Source organism: Nicotiana attenuata, unplaced genomic scaffold (genome assembly GCF_001879085.1).
Source record: "Nicotiana attenuata strain UT unplaced genomic scaffold, NIATTr2, whole genome shotgun sequence".
Classification (NCBI taxonomy): domain Eukaryota; kingdom Viridiplantae; phylum Streptophyta; class Magnoliopsida; order Solanales; family Solanaceae; genus Nicotiana; species Nicotiana attenuata.
In genome coordinates, this window is record NW_017674227.1 from 42,377 (window position 1) to 65,643 (window position 23,267).

Sequence of the window (23,267 nt, forward strand, 5' to 3'; positions counted from 1 at the left end):
CATGAAAACATTAACCATTTCTCAAATCTCCTAGTTATAATTCTATTTTTCTATTTGGGTATAATTCTTGCCGATCTCATTGGATTAGGAAGCAAAATAAATAACTCTAATCTTGGATACGACCTGACTCTTTTACTACTACTTGAACTCTTATTTGGTGCATTGATATCTTTCAAAAAATATTTCTATTTTAAAATTTCAGTTTCTAAAATTTTTTTTGTCAATAATTATTTTTATAATAATGAAAATGAAAATATTATTATTAATTTAAACTCATTTTAGTCGGCTATCTAAGAACTTTAAAAAAAAACAAAAGTTAGCCAGTGAACTTTTTTTCAGTATGACTCCATTTTGATATTTGACATTAACCATGTTAAATATCTGAGTTATTTGAATTATATGTAAATAATCTTAAAATGTAAACCTTCTAGATAGTTATAGATAATCGTTAGATATTAATTAATAAACACTACATGAAAAAAGACTAATATTTTCTCAAATCTCGTATTGATAATTTTATTTTTGCGTCATTCTCATTGGTGTCATTGGAATCTAAAAATTCCACAAAGCGAAAGAATAACTCGTATTTATGGCAAAGCACAAAGGTTGACACGATATAAACGATTCTTTGATTACGACGCGATTCTTATAGTACGACTTGAACTCTTATTTGGTATGATTTTATCTTTCAAAAAATATTTCTATTTTGAAATTTCAATGTCTAAAACATTATATATATTATAATAATGATTATCTTTTTAATGATGCAAGTGAAGATATTATTCTTAATTTAAAATTCACTTTAATTGGATAACTAAAAATTTAAATGATTCTTTAGCTGGTGAAACTTTATTTTAGTATTACTCCAGTTTGAGTTTATTGATATCTCTAGCCACAAATTTCAATTTTGAATACCCTATATATACAGATTTTTTGTTCTTTGAATCATTAACTGTTAAATTAGTTGATTGTTATTATATAACATTGCATTTATTGTCTTAAAATTGCCAAGTAATTTTTATCGACACCATACTTGGCTTAACCTCATGCAAACTACTCAAATTGCATTTAAATTCAAATTCGAAACCATATCAGTTTGTTAGTAATAGTGATTTTTTTAAAACGAAATTAAAAAAAAATATTCTAAGATATCTTTATCTTATAATCTATGTATTTGAGTTGAAAAAAATATTTGAAATCGATGAGATCAGCTTCCAAATTTTTTATACTCAATAAAAATGAAACAGAAGAAGAAATGCGTTGTCATCTCTTATTTATGTTTTAGATTTTTCAGATATATATTTTTTCTATATTTATTTTCTTTTATCTTATTTTTATATCTTTCTTTCTTTTGTTACATTCGCTCTAAAAGGATGAGTTTTAATTGAAACTATCTACATAAGTACGTTATTTATATTTTAGTCTTTGGTTGAAATTATTTCATATTTTTCTTTTGGCTTTATCTAATCAACCTAAATAGGTACTCGCCCAATCACTTATATTAAAAAATTGAAGAATGTGCAATTTATATATAATCCATATATAATATGTGTATAATCGCGTGTTGTCGGTATATCATCTATGTATATTAGCTATAAAAGTAATACTTAATCTGACCGGATATTTATATAAATATTTCATAAGATTTCGGTTTCTTTTATCCATAATATAAATTCTATTATAATAATTGTGAAAATTCTCTACCAAACAAATATTCTTCAAAAAGAAAAAAAGGTAACTTTTTTTGAATATTGATTGATTTTTGTGATGTTTTTTTCTCTAGCATGTAGGTTTACTTTAGTATATATGTAAGTAAACTTTTATTCGATTTTTAAACTCTTTTTTTATCTGCATAAACATAGACGTGTACCCTATATATTATATTTATTTTAAATAAATTTGCTTTATTCAAATATAGCTATAGTGTTTTAAAGAACTATAATTATCGGGTTTTAAATGTGAAAGAATTTTATAGTTATATGCAGTTATTTTATTTTTTTGCCAGAGACAAAGTAGCATTTAAATAATTATAAAAAATAACAAAAGTTCCTCACATGATTGCATATGATCGTTAACCGAATTAAGTATGATACTATGATAACAAAAGATAATTTTTTTTATTTTAATTCAATTTTTCAAAACTTTGTCTATAAATTTAAAATTTTATATATATATATATATATTTGACTAACATAATAAAATATAGAATAAACAATAAAGTTACCATATAATATTGGTATTTATTAGCTTGCCACTTAGCTTAACCATAATGCCAATCATATATGGTAACTTTATTCCTTTAATATATAAGATATAGATTCTATAAGGAAAAGGTTTAATTATTCTTCTTTTATAATTATATATTTATTGTGTCAAACTTTATGCGCACAAGATTTCCGGCGAAGCAAAAATAAGTATGGTTGACCCCGCCAGTACTCGTGCTAAATCGTTGAAAACTCATCGACTGACGCATACGGAGCTAACTCAGCGATTTTGCTGTTTGATACAAATTTTTTCAATTTTTTCATATTTGTTTAATTTAAGTGTTTCGGAAAAATAATTTTCTTATTAACTCATTTTCATTAGGAAAATATTTTCCCTATCAAAAGGAGGGAAAATATTTTTCTCACTCTTTCTCAATCTTTCCCACCCTATTTCCCATCCCGCATCCCCACCACCTAACCCCAACCCCCTCGTCGACCGCCCACCCCAAACTCCCCAGTCCCCACTCCACCCCCACAGTCCTCTCCCCCTCACCTCACACCACATAGTGTTTGCTTGAATTATATATTTTCAACAAAATATTTTTACTCACTAATCAAACATTAAAAATATTTTTTGAATTTTTTTTCTCACTAATCAACTAAACATAAGAAAATAAGTGATAAAATCACTCATTTTTCGGGAAAGAAGTTTTCAAGAAAAACATTTTTCAAGGATTTAAAGTTAATGAATTTTGACCTATAATGGAACTCGTAGCATATTTTGATAATAGAGTTTAGCGATTATTTATTTGAACAAATTTAATACATTTTCTTAATAAAAATATAAAATCTAATTAAAAGCTACTTGTCATCTAAACTCGTATACTCTACATTTCTTAGGAAAGGTCAGTCAACCTCATTAATGGCAGTAACATGAAGGTGAGCGGCGTGACCGTTTGAGTGGCTGTTTGCTAAATTTTGAGGTTATTTAATTGAATTGAACATTGACAGATACTTAGTACTCCCACCTCTCCAAAATAAGTAATTTTTTTGGATGTTTTCACATAGATTAAGAAATCCACCTTCTAGCATTAATTAGAAATAGAATTGACCATATTAACCTTTACTATCTCACATCAACACTCCTAACACATATTCCAACACTATTTACTCCAAGGATAATGTAGGAAAAAAATAATTAATTCATTCTTGAAATCTGAAAAAATCACTTATTTCGGACCATAAAAAAATGCCAAAAAATCACTTATTTTGGAGTACAATTTAGTCATTAGTACCTCAAAGTCATTCTTAATTGTGTCTTTAAGTTTATATTTAATTTATATTTAAATTTTGGGTTTTTGGGTTAATTGATCAAAGGCCGTAATAACTATTTTATTGAATTATTAAGTATATGTAAGGACATATTTATCCTCTAGCAAAGTTAGTATCTGAACCCAAAGTGCAAGAATATTTCTTCGCGTCCTCACATGGATTGGAGAGATCATTTTTTTTATTAGTCCATTTAGTTTTTGGTTCTCTGTTCAATGCTTAGTATCATCTTTAAAACTCAACTAATTAGATTCGCATCAAAAAATTATACCGTAGAAGTATAGCACTCTTTGTCAAATTCGATTTTATTGTCAAGACTCGATCTTAATACCTCCAACTAAAAATAAATGAATACTTATTACTTCACCACAATTTTAATAGTGAGATATACTTCTCTTTGCTTCTCCAAGAATGAGGAAAAGAGATGAAGATAAGGGAATTAACTAATTTCTTCATATTTCTCCCTTCGCAAATTGATGACATTAACGATGTGGTTGCAAACTGTGAGAGTATCTATCCTTCACTTTTTCTTTCTTTTCTTACTTATCTGTTTCTTTCTTCTTTTTTTCCTTTTTTTCTTGGGGTGGGGGGTGGGGGGGGAGTGAGTAAGGATGGGGCCATCTTCATTTTTTGGGATGGCATGACAGCATGATTATAGCTAGAGACATGAATTATGTACATCAAATTTTCATAATAACATGACGCAGGTGTAGAATAAAGTTGACACAAACCAGAGTGTAACTATATCAACAGCTCTATAACATCAACAAATACTTCCAAACACTATGTATAAAACATTTTCTAAGGAGTTGTTAGTTGTTACAAACGAATAGTATTAAGTTATTTGATAAAGCTAATAATATATAAGGGGAAGGAATACTTGTTATCTGAATTCTTAGGAAAAAGAAATTGATTGGATATTTGGATTAGATGAAGTATCTTTAGTTACCAACCAAAGATAGAGGTGGATAGTACTAAAGCTATTAATGAGGAATAAAGCTTAGGCGAGAATAGATTAGGATGACAAACTTTATCGACAGTATATATTATGAGAATAAATTTGCCAACCATTACAACTGCTTCACCTTCGTACAGACAACTGTGTCAAGCTGTTATTGCTTTTTCCCTTTTTCTCTTTTCTTCCTTATTATCATTACTTCGTTTCTTTTTAATTAAGGGCTTGTTTGGTATGAATAACGAGGAATAATTAATTACGGGATTAAATTTAAAAAGAGTTTATTCTATATTTGATTGGAAAAAATTACGGTATAATTAATACGGGATTATAGTATTTTTATCCTCGTAAAAAGATGAAATAACTAATCCCGAAATAATTAATTTTGGTACAACATTTTTCCAACCGAATGACCCCTAAAAGGACAAGCTGTCAAGGTTAAACTTTATAGTAAGGTTTTTGAGTTGGAGTCGCAGCCTTTGTTTCTTTTCACTGTCTGCCACACCACACAATTTTCCTTATCCTTCGGAATACAACTGAAAAGTGCACATAAGTACATGCAACCCCTTTATGTACAATCCACTAAAACAAGTTCCTAGATTAGCAATTTATTAAGAGCTAATTAATTATGTTTAAGCACATCATAATCCATAGTCCTTGTGCTACATTACCTTTTTCCTATTTTTCCTGATTGATAAACGATCATTTCTGATGCACAAGTACAGAGAAGCAGTAAAAGCAAAAATAAATCCTTTTGAAACAGTTCTTCTACAGCTTCCATTAATTCTGCCTTAAACAAATTGCTGTCTAAAACATGCCGTATAAAACTATGTTGCCCAGAAAATATGGCCGGATGCATAGCAAATCCTCCAAAAGTAATGCGTTTTTGAAGGATCCAACACGACGCAACAGCATTTTGGAGAGTCCACGCAACAATGGAATAAAGTACTCCTAATTGCTTTCCAGATTAGAATTTAAGCCATCTCAAAACTCGCAAATCTAGCAAGAATGATCATTTACATAACAGGAAAGCATCAATGCCATCTATATCTCAAATCTCACGGGAATTCAATAACCTGATATGTAAAACGATTTAGCAATCCGACCAGTAATTGACCTGCCTAATCCACTCGGACAAGGAGCAATACACATAATAAATACCAAAGAAGCAAACGAAACAATGAAAAATGCATGATAGATAAAATGAACATTTGTCCCCATCATGTCAAATTCATGTATTGCATGAGACAACCAGCACGATATCACAACTATTGCTCTTTAATTTCCCTGTGTATAAAATTTTTTGGTTTCAACCGCAAAATTTTACAACACAACTATTGCTCTTTAATTTCCCTGTGAAGAAGGAATTTTGGTTTCACTGATCCTTTTGGCTGCAAAATTTTATAACAACAAACTTTAACCAATGCAAAAGTACACGTTCCAAATAAAACAGCAAAAACTGATGTCATTAGAGGAAAACTAGGTAATGGTCTGTTCAAACTCCAAAAAGCTGTTGTGTCCGTGCCAATTGATGCAAATCTTTTACCAGATCGCCCCATCCTACAAGTGGACGAATGACCATAAGTATACAAATTAAAAGACAGACAACGGTAAGTTTTCAGTATCCAAATACTCCATAAAACTCCGAGAGTGGAATAGGTTTTGGTATTCCTTCTCGAGCTTCTATAGTTTCGATTGGACTTGATTTTCATCTAGTTGCTTTTACTTTTTCTTCTTTATTTTCATGTATGCCGATTCATAAATACCGGTCAAGTTGTGATAATATCAAATCAGCAGTGTAATAAGGACAAACTAATATTTTTTTAAAAATAGACATTTCATAGTCTTAAGTTGAGATATGATTGCAGTATATAATGCACCTCAGAAAGTCTTTGATCGGTTTCCACAAATGTGCAACACCTTTACTATCACCTGCAAAAGCAAGATTCCCATCCAGATTATTTCTTGGTATCCCTATTCATAAAAGTTAAAAGGTAAAGAATGAAGAAACTAGTGAACATGGTTAAGGTAACATACTAGAAACAAATAACTTCGCTAACTTAACTGCATCAAACAAAATAAAAGGCAAGGGTTGATGGCATGCATTGAAACATTGCATACTTTGCGTTAAAGAAATGAGGCTAAGTTTGCTTTTTGATATCACATCTGAAACTATATCTGAAGGGTTCAATCTAGCAGGGTTCCCTATTTTTAGGTTCAAATGGTAGACCTAGACAATGGTCTACTTTTGAAGGGAGTGGATGAGGTGTATTTGGCAAACCCAGTAATAAACGATATTAAAGAGAGTGGATGAGAGCTAAAGGCTTCGCTAGAACCAGAAGTTGCTAGTACTACAATTCTTCTAGCATGTTCACTTCTTTGGATCCCTCCTTATACATGTTGAGTCTCCCACATCGACTAAGGGACGGGGGACTTAGTCTTCTTATATGGCTTAGACAATCCTCACCTCATGAGCTAGCTTTTGGGGTTAAGTTAGGTCCAATGTCCATATCTTTATCAGGGTATTAGAGTCGGGCCCATCCCAATTCTTTGTTTCACCAATTTTGGGCTCCCATATTATATTGTCCACGCTCTAGTTGGAAGGCCCGGGCGTGCCGGGGGTGTTGTCTCCCACATCGGCTAAGCGATGGGGGACTTGGTCTCCTTATATGGCCTGGCAATCCTCACCTTACGAGCTAGCTTTTGGGGTTTTGTTAGACCCAATGTCCATAACTTTATCACTACCAATAGTCGTAATTGTTTCTAACATAACCCTTATTTCCATGTACAGGTGCTCAAATTTGCCGACTGTGACTCTGCCTTTGACACACTTCTCTGAGTGAATTTTTCTTCTTTATGTTTCTGATATGGTTCTCTGACTGAAATTCTTCCTCTCATCAAACAAAGACTTTGGACTCTTTAAAAGAAAGAAGAAAGAATAAGAAGATATACCACCAGATGAGACTGAATACTGCTTCGATGTTGCTCTAAGTGAAGCCAACTTCTCAACTAAGGTGCGCTCTGCATCACTGACATAGGAGAAGAGAACACAGATTATTGAACATGACACATATCAGGGAACAATTTTAGATGAAACAAGCAAACATAGAAAATTCTTCAACTCAGACTTTACGTTACTTTAAAAAAAGAGGTTGACCACATGAACCCGGTTCCCTTGCAGATCCGCCTGAAGTCAATTATCTTAGGCAGAATCGATGGTATCCTACCAATTACTATACCACACGTATAGTAATTAAACAAAACAGCTACACTAAATCTGAGAGAAGAAAGTATCGACTTTGTCAGCCCCGACTTATCTAGCAGACCTATGTTAAAATGAAGACTTTTCGTTTTTCTTTTAAAGAAAATACAAGCAAGACACGAATAGCTTTTTTAGGTTGCCTATAAGATATTTCTGGTGACAAGGAAAGAAACAGATCACAAATGATGCACGTCCATGTAAGATGCTAGTGAAAGAGGCAACATTGGGCGGAAGATAAACTAAGGACTTCCAAAGAGGTAAGGCGTCAAATCAACACGCCTTTCCTACCTTTTTTGTTTTGGTATGATAGATCCTGAATTGTAAGATCAGACTAAACATATATAGACAATGTAATTCTAAAGGAAGAAGCTAAAGCATATATTTTGTCTCGTAAGATAAACTGCTTTTCAATTAACTTGCAAAGGAACATTTCAGGTTTATTCCAACTTCAACATTCTGCTTCTTATGTTGATTAATCACATAAGAAAGTTGATGGCTCGTACAGGACCTTCTGTTGATGAGGTTTTAGCAAAGAACTTTAGTCAAAATTCACAGAAAAAATTGACACGAAAGAGAATTCTGCGGATTAAGAAGCCCTTTACAGTTAAATAGATGTGGCATCTTATCCCATCCAAACTGATTAATTGAACTACAGGTGTATCTGAAAGCTTATATGAACAAATTCAAACCTGAGATTCTTCGGGATCTGAACATTTATCAGAAAAAGATGATCTCCTCTCACTGAAGATCTATTCATGTCTGGCACTCCCATTTTTGACATTTTAATCTTTTCTCCAGGTTGACATCCAGGAGGAATCTGAAGATCTTTCATACCATCTACAGTTGTCACCTATAGGAGTCCAAACAAGAGTCTATGAGGAAAAGAAACACATCCATAAGGCCATATCCCAGGATGTGATTCTTTTAAGAAGTAATGTCGCTATTATATCTACAAGGAACCATCTACAAGCACTTCAAAGCATATTAAAATGCCCAGAAACACACAATGCCATGACGGGAAGTTGCTTTGGGTAAGGGAAGGGGAGAGCAGGGCAGGCAACAGATATGGGGAACGACTGAAAGGAGAATAAAAAGTTGCTAGCCATCCTTTCAAAACTTAATTGCCTTTTTAAGAGAGGAGAAAAAAGCAATTAGCTTTTTGTAATGCTTCTATTACCTTCTTAACTGTCCCCAGAATGGCCTCAGTAAAATCAACGTCTACTTTTGAGTACAGGTTAAGACCGTCCCTCCAAATTTCACGATTTTGTTTGACGTGGATGATCAAATAGAGGTCACCAGCTATACTACTGCAAAGAAGACCAAATTAAGCTGTGAGGATGATAGCGAAAAGAGAAGAACATTGATGTCTATTCTTGATGAGGCCTTTCGAACACCCACCCCACTCTCCCAAAAGAGCCATAAAAATTTAGCGACGAGAAACAGAAAAAGATATAGAACAGAAAACGGCTAAGTTACACTTTCTAACCTAGGTGAGAGGAAAAACCTTAAGGAGTTTGGGCATATCAATAAGCAAAACAACTTAAGCTAGATCCTTAGCCCATGTTCCTTTGGACTTTTCGGAAGTACTTTTGCTTAAAGAAGTTTATAGCTATTGATGAGGACATGCTTCAAGTTGTGACTCAGATTTCCTCAAAATCTTCTTCACTCTTATGATCTATTGCACTTGTTTCACAACACAGAATGAAACAGAAGACACTAACAGCAAATCAGAAAGAGGAGCATTCACAGTCTAGAAAGTATCCACATAGTATCAAAAGACTGGACATACATCATAATATTGAAGATTGAGAAGCATGACATTAACACCATATAAATAATTAATAACAAGCAGCAACATCTCAAGCAGAGCAGGCAAATCAAGCATGTACTTAGACTCAGAGGAACCTGTTTCTTATAATCACGATACGATGTATTTGTTCAAGTAAACTGAAAGTTCAAATTGCATATACTGCAGATTTTCTAGTAACTTGACAATTTTAGTCAAAGCATTAAGTTTTTACATGAAAATAGGGGAAAGCTACTTAATCACATGAACTTAGGAGCTTTAGTTAAGGGGGAACCTTTTCTTGTCAATGTTACCCTCTCCTCGAACTTGCATTGTGGCTCCGTCATGAACTCCAGGTGGAACAACCACTTTGATACTTCGTTTTGATTGTACTTGACCACGGCCACCACATTTTCGACAATGATCAGTTACTATCCTTCCATTACCTCCACAATTCAAGCACATAGATACCTGAAAACATGAATCAGAATCTAGAAAGCAAGTCAAGAAGGACCAGCAGACTAAAATATAGACAGCAGCAAACTGTTCAAAATAACACACAGGTCAGATGTGCAGAGAGAATTTCTTTTTTTTTTTTTTGCTTAAAAACAATCATTTAGCAGAATAAATAAGCATAGTGAGCAGAGCAAAATCTTATCTTCTTTGAAAGTTCCACTATCTCGAAACCGTAGTATAGATTACTTGCCCATAGGTGAAAGACAGTAGCATCATATCAGTTAATCTGAAATGGTCATCAAACTTGCCATGATATCCGGTGGCGATATAGTTCAAAATAGCATACAACAACAACAACAACAAACCCAGTGTAATCCCACAAGTGGGGTCTGGGGAGGGTACTATGTACGCAAACCTTACCCCTACCTATAGGAAGGCAGAGACCCTAGGTCCAGGAAAGATAAAACGAAGAAGCAACAACAAGCAACCAATAAGAAAACCGAAGCGATAATACAAGACTAACCCTAAGTGGTGAAATCAGAAAGCAAAGTGAAAGAAACAACAAGTAATAACAGAAATCTAAAGAATAAGAAAACGCAAGACTAACACCGAGTGATGCACTAAAGCTACAGGAACGAGCAAGGACAACACTTGACTACCTAACCCTCTACCTTATTCTCGACCTCCACACCTTCCTATCTAGGATCATGTCCTCAGTAAGTTGGAGCATCGCCATGTTTTGCTTAATCACCTCTACAACATACTTTTTCGGCCTATCTCTACCTCTCCTTGGCCCTCCAAGATCAGCATCTCGCACCTCCTCATTGTTCTAAATTGCAATTAGCAGAATTGCATAATACAATATTACCCGGAAAGCATCACCAAAAATCACACACAAATAATGTAGGAAGCATATAAAGAAGAACACACTTAACTTGAGCAGAATGATAAAAGAGGAGACTTACATGTAGCCGTAGGTCCAGGGAGACCCTTAATAATAGTTCAAAATAGTATATGAGATGATAATAATATATACCAGTTGATTGCTGATATATTTGAAGCTTTGAATCATATCATGTAAAATGAAAAAATAAAAGGTTCAGCAAAGTATGGAGGGATACCTCCTCCAAATTTAATCATCTCCTGAAGGTATTAATGATTTTGTATATGGAGACGTCAGGTCATATATTGAGATTATTGAAGAGCAAATAATGGATAGAATTATATGGAGAGGAACAAAAGAGAGTCTCGTAAAGCTTTTCGGGTTCTAGAAAATGTCCTCTGTCCCATTTTAACTTTCTTACTTTTTGTTTTGCTTTGTTCGAAAAGAATGCCCAATCCATCTAAAAAGGAAAGTTTTAATACATTTTTATAAATACAAAAAATTATATGGGACCCTCTTTTACTCTTAATACAACTTTCCTTTATACTCCCAAAATACAGAAGTCAACAGGTAATTACCACCTCCCACGACACAAATACCAAGTAACTCTACCACCTAAGCATCAGACGAGAAGAAATCGCCTAGTGTTGTTTGTGTCAGATCGGATTTGAACCTTGGTCTCCAAGGTTCGCACCCACTTTTTAATACTAGGCCACAACCTTAGGTGCACAATTTGAACCATCATTTTAATGATTGTGCCAGGTAAAAAGTGGATTAAGAAATTGGTCAAAGGGAGTTTCGGATTTTTCTTCCCATGATAAGTGGACAGTACACTATTCTGGGATGAGCTAAAAAGGAAGTAGGACTGTGCTTTTGGCACAAAGGGAGCGGTAGAGAACATCAAATAAAAGTGCATAATTTTTATGCCGAGAAATCCCTCAATGATAACAACAACAACAACATACCCAGTAATATCTCATACCGTGGGGTCTGGGGAGGATAGTGTGTATGCAAATCTTACCCCTACCTTTTGGGGATAGAGAGGCTGTTTCCAATAGACCCTCAGCTTAGGAAAGCATAAGCACCACATTAATGAAAATATAGACAAGGGACAGTACAAAAAAGCTATATAAAAGTAGAATAAAAACAACCAGATAGTAAGGTGATCAACAATGAAAGAAAACAACGGTTAGTCATAAGAACCTACTACCAACAGAAAGCGAGACTGCGTGCCAATACTACTGTTATGAACACTCTACTACCCTAATCCTCGACCTACATACCTTCCTATCAAGGGTCATGTTCTCGGTCAGCTGAAGCTGCGTAATGTCTTGCCTAATCACCTCTCCCCCTCTCTCACCTCCTCACCCGGGCGTCTGTGCTCCTCCTCCTCACATGACCAAACAACTTAAGTCGCGCTTCCCACATCTTGTCCTCAATAGGGGCCACACTCACCTTGTCGGGAATAACCTCATTTTTGATCCTATCTAACCTGGTGTGCCCGCACATCCATCTCAACATCCTCATCTCTGTTACCTTCATCTTCTGGGCGTGAGCGATCTTAACTGGCCAACAGTCAGCCCCATACAACATCGTTGGTCTGACTACCACTCTGTAGAACTTACCCTTAAGCTTCGGTGGCACCTTCTTGTCACACAAAACACCGGAAGCGAGTCTATATTTCATCCATCCCACCCCAATACGATGTGTGACATCTTCGTCAATCTCTCCCCCTGAATAATAGACCCAAGGTACTTCAAACTCCCTCTCCTAGGGATGACCTACGAGTCCAGCCTCCCCTCCCCTTCCCCTCCATGATAACACCTATGTCCATTAATCAACAAAAAATACAAGCTTGCAAACTTTTCAGTCAAATGTTATTTTAGAGGGGAAAAAAAGCCATCAAGAAATAGAATATCCAACAAGAAATCAGTTTAGATTGTAACATGAAAAGAAGATGAATAACAAAATAAGTGATTTACCATAGCATGCAACAATTACTAATTTCTCATGCAAGCATGTGAAATTACCTGAGACATTATTCCAAAAGGTGTTTTCTGTGTTTTCACCACTCCTCCTTTTCCGCCACAGTCAGAACAGACTTTAACACAACTGCTAGATTTAGCACCAGTCCCACCACAACTATCACATGCATCGAGAGAAGGTACTTCGATGTCTCGCTGCCCTCCAAATATAGACTCTTCAAAGCTCAAATCAAGGTCATAACTGGGAAACAAGAAATAAATTCATTACCAGATATTCAGCTAATGAAAAAGACAGACTACGAAGGAAGAACAAATCAAACTCTTTCCTCTTGTCCTCAATTACTTCGAACATAGTATCAAACCAAAGCTGATGGAGAAGTTATTCTGTTTTCTTTTCCTCAATATTCTTGCTTCTATTTCACTGATGCAGGTAAAGCCATGGAACTTATACAAGCCTTCGCCCAGCAATATATAAGAGCTAAAAACTCTCCTCAACAATGAATGTTACTATAAAGTAGTAGAAAGTAGAAACTCATCCTTTTGGGCTAGGCCAGTGGGAGGCGACTCAAAGCATTTTCCGGTAGTTATGGGGTTACACCAAGGATCTGCCCTCAGCCAATTCCTATTTGCTCAAGTGATGGATGCACTGACACGCCATATTCAAGGAGAGGTGCCATGGTGTATGTTATTTGCTGACGACATTGTTCTAATTGATGAGACGCGAGGCGGTGTCAATGAGAGGCTGGAGGCTTGGAGACGGGCCCTTAAGTCTAAGGGTTTCAAGTTGAGCAGGACTAAGACGGAATACCTAGAGTGCATGTTCAGCGTCGAGCCGACGGTAGCGGGATAGGACGTGCGGCTTGGATCCCAAGTCATTCCCAAGAGGGACAGTTTCAAGTACCTTGGGTAGGTTATACAGAGGGATGGGGAGATCGACGAGGATGTCACTCACTGTATAGGGGTGGGGTGGGTGAAGTGGAGGTCAACGTCTGGAGTCCTGTGTGACAAGAAAGTGCCACCGATACTCAAAGGTAAGTTTTATAGAGCGACGGTTAGACCAGCTTTATTGTATGGGGCTAAGTGTTGGTCAGTTAAGAACTCTCATATCCAGAAGATGAAAGTAGCAGAAATGAGTATGTTGAAGTGGATGTGCGGGCGCACTAAAATGGATAAGATTAGGAATCAAGATATTCGGGAGAAGGTAGGAGTGACCCCATGGATGACAAGTTGCAGGACGCTAGACTCACATTGTTCGGGCATGTTCAGAGGAGAAGCCTAGATGCCCCGGTAAAGAGGTGCGAGCGACTAGCTTTGGTGGGCTCGAGGAGAGGTAGATGGCGGCCTAAGAAGTATTGGGGAGAGGTGATCAGGCAGGAAATGGCGAGGCTTCAGATTACCAAGGACATGGCCCTAGACATGAAGTTGTGGAGGTCGAGCATTAGGGTCATAGGTTAGGAGGTAGTTGTGCAAATTTCTACAGCGCGCTAGAGTGAGGCTAGTCTGTTAGGGTTTTGTCTTAGACTGTAAATGGTTAATGTTTGAGTTCACATTACTCTTTCGTTTCTCTTAGTGCCGGGCTTTATCTACTGGTTGTTGTTTTGCTTTTCATCTATGTTCTTATGATGCTGCTATTTCTTTCTAAGGTTTTTATTGATGGTACTGATATTGTGTCTTTTTTTGTCTTATTGAGCCGAGGGTCTATTACAAACAACCTCTCTACCCCTCGGGGTAGGGGTAATGTCTGCGTACACACTACCATCCCCAGACCACACTAGTGGGATTTCACTGGGTTGTTACTGTTGTTGTTTTTGGGGGGGTTTGGGGGGACTGAAGACACCCAGTGAAAGATATAACTGTAATCAGAAAACTGTATTTTTTCTGCACGAGACATATCCAAATATCACCAAGACCAAGATATTAAGATATACATAGTTTCAGAAGCAAAAGCGCATGGAGACTCACCGAATATCGAGATCCTGCCTCCCCATATTCCTGAAATCGAAGCTGAAGCCTCCTGATCCACCACTTCCTCCAAAAAAGCCACTTGACTCTCCAAAATACTCAGAAAATACTTCAAAAGGGTCCACCTAAAGATCAGATAATCACGCGGGAACAGAAACCAGTCATCATGAAGAAAAATATGAAAACATTAATAAAAGGTCAGTACTCTTAACATTGCCAAAAGTAGCAGAAATAAATTGTTTTACATGATCTTACCCCCTGCGCACCGTTACCAGGCACATTATATTCTCCTCGCGACCCTGCCTCGCCAAAACGGTCATATAAAGACCTCTTCTCATCATCTGATAATACCTAATAATACACTTTTGTAATCAAATCGAAAACAATGAAAGAAAAGACCAAGAAGTAAATCTTCACCAAATTGGATACATCACATCATTTCAACAAGCGCTTTTCACAATCTCAGTAAGTAATCAATTCAACATAAAATTCCCCAGCAGAGAAGAAAGGGAAGTGTTGGGGGAAGGAAGCAGGATGTTACCTCGTATGCAGCACTAATCTCTTTAAACTTTTCTTCAGCTCCAGGACTTCTATTCACATCAGGATGATACTGTTCCCAAGCAAAGAAGTGTTCATATTCAAGAAGCAGAAAATGCCACAAGACAGAAATGTGTTTATCAAAGACATTCAAGCACAAAGTTTGTTTAAGCAACAGGGAAGGTGATAATAACAATTAACAACTAACATATGAACACCCAAACCAAACTTATACATACATAACATACATTAATGTAATAGTAAGTTCACAGAGGAGTTATACTTTGCGAGCAAGCTTGCGATAAGATGCTTTGATTTCTTTGAGCGTTGCATTTCTACTGACATTAAGAACTGAATAGGGGTCGGAACTGGTCGACTTCGCAGCGGCTGAAACACTAACAAAGCGCCGTCTTTTCCGGTTAAGGGGGAACAGATTAGGCTTAATATAGACGAATTTGAGAGGTGGAGATAAGGAGCTCGAAAATGTGAGGGTTTTAGGGAAGTTGAAGCTCGAGAGAGAGCAGTTTGGGTTAATATTAGACGCAGTGCAGAACCAATTAGGGTTATGGATAGCCGGCATCGCCGGCCGGAGTGTAGAGGTAACGGCCGGCCGGGAACAAATAGAGAAGCAAGGAGTAGGTTGTTTTGATTTGGCAAGAGAATGTAAAACCTCTCTAGAAGGGACAAAAGGGGTTTTCTATTCTTTTTTCTCTCTTTATCAATTTTCTCATTGCATTTGATTTTTACATTCCAAGCTCTATATTGTTGGGGCACTCTGCAAGGTCTTATCACCATATTATAGCTTGTTTGGATGGTTGTTATGTATCGTTTTATAATGCATCGTATAATATTGTATTGTATCATTTTGATGTATACAATATTTGGATAGATTGTATTGTTTATGTCGTTTCATGATGTCATGCACCAACATTATGAAAAATAAACTTGCAATATTATAAAGAAAAAGTAAGGTAGGAGTAGAACTATCATATAGAAAGGAAGTGTAAAATATAAAATAAGATTATTTAATAATAAAGAAGGGCAAGTTGGGGACAAAAAATAAGGTATCGACGCGACCACCAAAAATGGTCGTTCCACAAAGCCGCACTTTTCGTCATTACGTTAGGACGGATTTAACGAAATGATACAATAAAATTTAAGTAACAATCAAAACAAATATTGTATTGAAGTAACAATACAATACAATAACAACCATCCAAACAAGCTGTTAATAGACTATATGTGAGTCTTTTTTCATACTGATGTGTAGAACAAACATGTAACGCATAAAATGACTATCCAATTATTAACTCCAAATTGAGAACAATTTTTTTTATTAATCGTCGTTTGGATGTGAGTTTTTCAATTTTTTATTTGGCCGAACTTTTGTTTTTCCTAATTTGAGGCGTTTGACAGAAAAGAAAAAGTGCTTTCAATTTTTTCTGCAGATGAAGGCCTCATATCAAAGGCACAAGACTGAGGGATAAGAGACAATCAAAGAAGACGTGCCATAGGCAGTTCTTGAGTTCATTCCAGTAGTCAACAAAACATTTCATGAGAAAAGGACTCGCACACCATCTCATCTTTAGATATAGATCAAATGAAAAGTTGCACAGCAAGTTTGAAAATGAGGATCCGAGCTATTATGATCGGTGATTGGTCTTAATAACATTCATCTTTACATTCAGAAGCTAATTCTACTGCCTACGTAGCTCTTATAATCTAATAAGAGTTTGCAAACTTCACTAAAAAGCATATCATTTCCCCTTCACTGCTTGCTGAAGCTGATCCATTAACAGATGCGCCACTGATTTGTATCCCATCTCTCTAGCTGTTTTGTCCAAGATCCAACAATGTAAAAAATACACAAGAATTAGAAAAATTCTCAGTGCACACTAAAACAACAGAAATGATGAGCAAACAAAACCTCAAGTAAACCAGTGGCCATACAACAACAACAACAATCCAATATAATCCCACAAGTGGAGTCTGGGAAGGGTAGTGTGCACGCAGACGCTACCCTACTCTGGGAGGTAGAGAGACTGTTTTCGATAGACGCTCGGTGCAAGAAGATGAAAAGAGAAAATAGAATAGAAACTAGTGATTATACAAACCTCTGAATATGGCGATCCCAGTTGGAGCCATCTTTCTCTTCTTTAGGCACAATGAGCTAGAAAAACATAAATACACATAAGCAAAGAATTGATTCACGAGCAAGAAAAACCAAATGAAATTTGCCACTATCAGTATCAAAAGAATGTAACTTCATAAGCACCTACTCCTGTTCTATATAACCACCAAAAGTACCTGTTACATATCCAATATGGATTGATGCCTTTTTCTTCAGTGCAATGAGGGCATACCCATCCTTTATTTGCTCTCACCTCCTCCAGTTCTAACACATATTTGCACAGATTTAGTACTTAATCAACATTCATAAGTAAGAAACAAAGATCAATGTCACAAAGTTTCCAATGGTGGGCCTTCTATTAAATAGAACAGAATTGTGTTAGTGCCATAGAACAGAATTGTGTTAGTGCCATAGAGTTACAGCAAATCCATTTTAAGTGGTCAGAGTACAACATGAGTGTCTAAAAATGTATTGCTATTGCCTCACCTTCACCATATCGAACCTTAAGACAACCTCGGCAAAGAACACCATTGGTAGAATGACAAATTGAACAATCTGTCTTGCCTGTATATACCGGAAGTTTTTTACAATTCATCAGTCTGTAAATAAACAAGTAGTATCACAAAGCACAAAATAATTAGTAAGACTAACCTAAGCAAGGTTGATCCGTGTCCAAATCACCACATCGTTTACAGTCTTCTTCACCACACAATTTCTTTTGCCTGCATTATCGCAAATCATCATTTTGAACTGATTCCCGTGTTATAGATTAGCAGTTTTATGGTACATAAGGACAAGTTGAGCTGACATAGATGTAAATTCAAGTTCAAATTCACGCTTCCTAGCAAAAACTAAACAAAAGAGCCGTCTTGGGGGAAGTCCCTCAATTCATTGCACATTGAGTAACAAAAACTCGGATTTGCAAAAGGATACATATCAGTATTTTGACTTATTATAGCAGGTTCCACTAGAGGCGGATCCAGGATTTAGATTCTATGGGTTCAACTTTTAAGGTTTTAGTATTGAACCCACTGTATTTTTAAAGTTATGGGTTAAGACCTACCATTTATTGCATTTTTAATGAATTTTTACACATAAATTTATGTTTCGCGTCGAAAGTACAGCCAAACTCTTCCTCCGCCCCTGGGTTCCACAACATTTTTACCAGGTTCGCAGATTCATGTTTATAACAGAGATTTATCTATCATTACTTTATAAGTAACTTTAATTGTGTGAATATTTTTTACACAGAATTTGAACTCTTTGCAAAATGAAAGGCTAAAAATTGGCAAGGGTACTAGAGAACGAGTATAAGACCTGCAAAAGTGACAGCAAATACCAAAAATAGGGTCATATATAGTTCCCCTATCTTTGCTGGAGCAACGCCGAGACAAAGCTTCCGGTGTAAGGTGCGGTATTAAGCCATCTTTCACTCTCAGCAGAGGTGCATTAGCAGGTCTCCTCTCAGTATCATCATCAACATCTCCTTCTTCGTAAAGTCCCAATTTCCCTAAAAGCAATATAAAACAAAATACAAAAAGGATACATCATTCTCATGTCAAAATCCAAAATCACTCTAAAAAAAGGGACAAAAGAGACATAAAAACGGACTTTTTGCTGGTGGAGCAGAGTAGCAGGACTTCTCATTCAAGCGACCCGAACGGCGCAAGTCTAATTCCGGCGGGGTGTTGCCTTTCAATCGATCGGAACGGCGCAAAGGAGTAGAGAAATAGTCAACTTTGTTATATTTTTTCTTCTCCGATTGAGGTTTAGAAGTGATAGTTCGAAGCTCTGCGATGGTTTTTTGAAGTCCAAGACCGGCCAATCGAGCCTGTAATCAAAAGAAAATCAGCTATAGGAGTTCACATTGATAGAAATTACACACTCAAATTGTAAGAGAATAGACCTGGTTTTCCAAGATTCGGGCATTTCGCAGTTCTTCATAGTCAGTTTTCATTCCAAGCCTTCCCATTATGGCACTTTAGGGTTTCAACGGCGATTTTCTTCCTCTTTCTTCGTTAAGATTGCAGGCTTTCTCAGTTCTAACGGATACCTTGGCAAGATCTGAACTTTTTGGAATTTGAAAATTGAAATGGGAAAAACGACCGTTGATATTGTACACAACATTTTAGAATTGTGTAAAAAGACCCCCTCAAGTCTTGAATTAAGAAAATGGGACGTTTTATACAAGGGAAAAAGGCCGGATTTACCCGTGTACTTTTCTAAATAGTATACATTTCCCTAACCTTATACTTTCCGTCTAAATACACTCCCTACTGTTACCAAAGTGAACTAAAATAGTAAATATTTACCCTCTTTTATATTGTCCGTCTAAATACACCCTCTACTGTTACCAAAGTGAACAGAAATACCCCAAATCCTAACGGTTGTCCACCCCAACCCTAGGGCTGGGCATATATCGGGTAAAATTGATAGCCCGAACCGAAAAAAACTTATGGGGTTATCGGCATCGGGTTATTGATTTAACTGTTCGATAACGGTTTAGTATTATTTTACTATTGGGTTATTGGTTCGGGTCTTGTTTGCCCAATTTTGTTAACAGATTAACTGTTAACCCAATAAACTTTATAAAAAACGATTTTACCCTTAGGTATATAAATTTTCCAGTACTCCCAATTCCCCGTCTACTGTTTTAACCCTCCCAAGTTTGTCATTCAACACATAGAGAAACAATGCTGTAAGGTTTATCATATTCTTTGAGAGAGTTGGAAGTTTATCATATTCTTATACAGTACACATTATCCTTCATTACTTCTTCCCTCTAGAATCTAGATTGAGTTATCTTATCGGGTAAACCGATAACCGGAGCGATAACGATCGATAACTGATATCTTATCAGTTTGGTTATCGGTTTAGCATATTTATAAATCGATAACCGATATGTCAACCGATAATGTAACATTCACCACCGAATCGAACTGATCGATGCCCACCCTTACAAACACCTCAAAATTATAGACGTGTTATTTCTTTATTGGTCATTCTATAACTAATTATTCTTAATTTAGAGCAATATTTATTTGTGGCTCTCACTTTCTTTCCCTTCTCCTCTTGTTTTCTTCTTCACTAGCAAATGTGGGACCTAGTATTCCACTTGTCAAATTTGTCGTATGACTCACAAAATAAACTTTCCCCATATTATAAGATCAAAGCCATACAAAATTTACTATTCCTATGTTAGATCATGCATTCGCTTCTAATGCTACACAATATATTTCCTAGCACTCCAAAATCAGGCAAGAAAAAACTATTTCAAATATTAGAAAAATTATTGCATTTCAGGTGAGGAACATATGAAGTGAAACGAGGGGACTGCTGTTTCTCTTATTTAGTACAAGCAATTTCATGCTATCAACCATATCTTGAGTTACTAATATTTTAAGAGATTTCTTGTGCATGATGGGTATGTCCTCCTCGTGCACTCCAAACAAAATGTCGGAACTTCAATTTGATATTGATGAAAGAGAAGTTTTGAGAGACAAAGACTAATAGTAGAGAAGAGTTTGACAATGCTAAAGCTGAGCGTTGGCTGCTGCCTGGCTTTGTATTTATATTAGCTAGTTACAATGGAGATAACAACAAATATATACAAAATGTGTACAACTATACTAGGTTGTTACGCATATCTAGAGTCCTACAACTTTACAACATTATCACATCCTAACACCCTCCCTCAAGCTGAAGGGGAGGAACGAACACAAAGCTTGGTTAGGAGCTCGTGGAACCTAGCAGATGGCAGAACTTTGGTAAACAAGTCAGCAAGTTGATGAGAAGTGGAAACATGAGGAACAAGCAAGTCTCCTAGGTTGACCTTTTCACGAACAAAATGATAATCCAGTGCTACATGCTTAGATCGAGAGTGGAAAACCGGGTTGTGCGCAAGATGAATAGCTCCAACATTATCACATTTAGCCATTACTGGTGAGCAAAGAGGAACATGAAGATCACGTAAGAGATACTGAAGCCAAGTAACTTCAGCAACTGCAACGGCAAGAGCTCGATATTCTGCCTCGGTGCTAGAGCGAGCCACTGTAGGTTGCTTCCTAGCTGACCAAGAAATAAGATTATCGCCAAGAAAAATACAAAAACCAGTAGTTGATCTACGTGTCGCAAAGCAACCAGCCCAATCGGAATCGGAATACACTTTAAGAGAGAGAGAGGTATTTCTGGTAAGTTGCAACCCCCAATCAGCAGTACCTCCAATATACCGAAATATTCTTTTGACAGCTTGCATATGAACCTCCCTAGGATTATGAAGAAACTGAGAAGCAAGATTAACAACAAATTGAATATCAGGCCGAGTAAATGATAAATACTGGAGAGATCCTACCATTTGACGATAAACTGATGGATCACTTAGGAGAGCCGAAGTAGAAGAGTGCCAATCAAGCTTGCTTTGCAGAGGAGTTAGAACTGGTTTGGATTTATCCAATCCAAATCGATGAAGAATATCATTGACATAGCGATGCTGGGATAAGAACAGACCAGAGGAATTTTTAACTAGCTTGACGCCGAGAAAATAACTTAAAGGACCCAAGTCTTTCATAGAAAATTCATGTTGCATGGCTAAGATGAAAGAATCAATTAACTATTGAGAGGAACCAAAAATGGCTATGTCATCCACATATATAAGAAGAACAAGCGACTCGGACCCCAAATAGAGAACAAATATACTGTTATCTGACTGTGATTGCTTGAATCCAAGATCCGCCAAGAAAGAGGTAAGGCGATGAAACCAAGCTCTTGGTGACTGTTTAAGACCATATAAAGCGCGCCGAAGTTTACAAACATGATGTGGGTAATCGGTGTTCTCAAACCCTTTAGGCTGACGCATATATACAGTCTCTGTTAATTCTCCATGTAGAAAAGCGTTTGACACATCCAGTTGATGCATGATCCAATTACGTTGAAGAGCTAAAGCAAGAACTAATCGCACAGTACTTAACTTGACCACAGGAGCAAATGTTTCAGAAAAATCAACCCCCGACTGTTGAGAATAGCCTTGAGCGACTAGACGGGCTTTATAACGATCTACTGAGCCATCTGAACCATACTTTATACGGAAAACCCACTTGCTACCAATAATATTAGCATTAGAAGGAGGTGGAACTAAGGACCATGTGTTAGTCTGAATAAGTGCATCAAATTCTTCACTCATAGCCTTAAGCCACTGAGGATCCTTGGCAGCTTGATTGTATGAGGTGGGTTCAGATAAGAGGGAGGAAGAGGTAGAAGCAGATAAAGACGGAAGGATACGAGGTTTAAGTTTGCTCGTCATCGCACGGGTGACCATTGGATGAACATGAGAATGCTTAGATGTATTGATTTGGGATGGTTGTGAGGGTGAAGAATGCGTTGAAATATTATTAGATAAATCAAGAGATTGAGAGGGAGAGGTGGGGGTACCATGAGTTGTATTAGATTTTGATAACAAAATATGAGAATCTTGAGGAAGAGTACTTGGAGCTTCAGTAGCCAATGTGGGGGATAAATTTAAAGCATGTGGAGATAAGTTGGTTCGGATGAAATGAGTTGGAGCACCACCTGGAATATTGCTTGAAGATGAGGTTGGACTTTTATCAAACAAACGGCTTGAAGCTGGGGAAGATAATGCCGAGATACACGGCATTTGAGATGGTTTCGGACTCAAGGAGACATGATTTTGTGGAGTGGAGAGAGTTTTAGTCAAGGAAGGAGGTAGAGATTCACTAGGAGACGCTTGAATTTTCGAAGGAGAATTCTTCGGTGAAGTAGGG

At 36.4% G+C, this 23,267-nt stretch overlaps 3 protein-coding genes across 3 annotated transcripts; all 3 read right to left on the reverse strand.

Annotated features, from left to right (window-relative positions):
• Positions 1-5,663: 5,663 nt before the first annotated feature.
• LOC109218238 (chaperone protein DnaJ) lies at positions 5,664-16,117 on the reverse strand. The gene is made up of 11 exons (XM_019382592.1): positions 15,643-16,117; positions 15,364-15,432; positions 15,078-15,173; positions 14,823-14,947; positions 12,906-13,101; positions 9,832-10,007; positions 8,928-9,057; positions 8,440-8,600; positions 7,441-7,517; positions 6,369-6,420; positions 5,664-6,048 (listed from the first exon to the last, which is right to left on the reverse strand). Exons 1-11 carry the CDS (start codon positions 15,937-15,939, stop codon positions 5,823-5,825), a joined length of 1,605 nt encoding a protein of 534 aa, XP_019238137.1. The 5' UTR covers positions 15,940-16,117; the 3' UTR covers positions 5,664-5,822.
• Positions 16,118-16,914: 797 nt separating this feature from the next.
• On the reverse strand, positions 16,915-19,602 carry LOC109218240 (cell division cycle-associated protein 7-like). The gene is made up of 8 exons (XM_019382594.1): positions 19,397-19,602; positions 19,102-19,321; positions 18,808-19,000; positions 18,142-18,212; positions 17,977-18,054; positions 17,667-17,754; positions 17,474-17,529; positions 16,915-17,190 (listed from the first exon to the last, which is right to left on the reverse strand). The coding sequence occupies exons 1-8, from the start codon at positions 19,460-19,462 to the stop codon at positions 17,117-17,119; spliced, it is 846 nt and encodes a 281-aa protein (XP_019238139.1). The 5' UTR covers positions 19,463-19,602; the 3' UTR covers positions 16,915-17,116.
• Positions 19,603-21,184: 1,582 nt separating this feature from the next.
• Positions 21,185-22,075, reverse strand: LOC109218237 (uncharacterized mitochondrial protein AtMg00810-like). Its single transcript, XM_019382591.1, has one exon. It carries the CDS (start codon positions 22,073-22,075, stop codon positions 21,185-21,187), a length of 891 nt encoding a protein of 296 aa, XP_019238136.1.
• Positions 22,076-23,267: the final 1,192 nt, after the last annotated feature.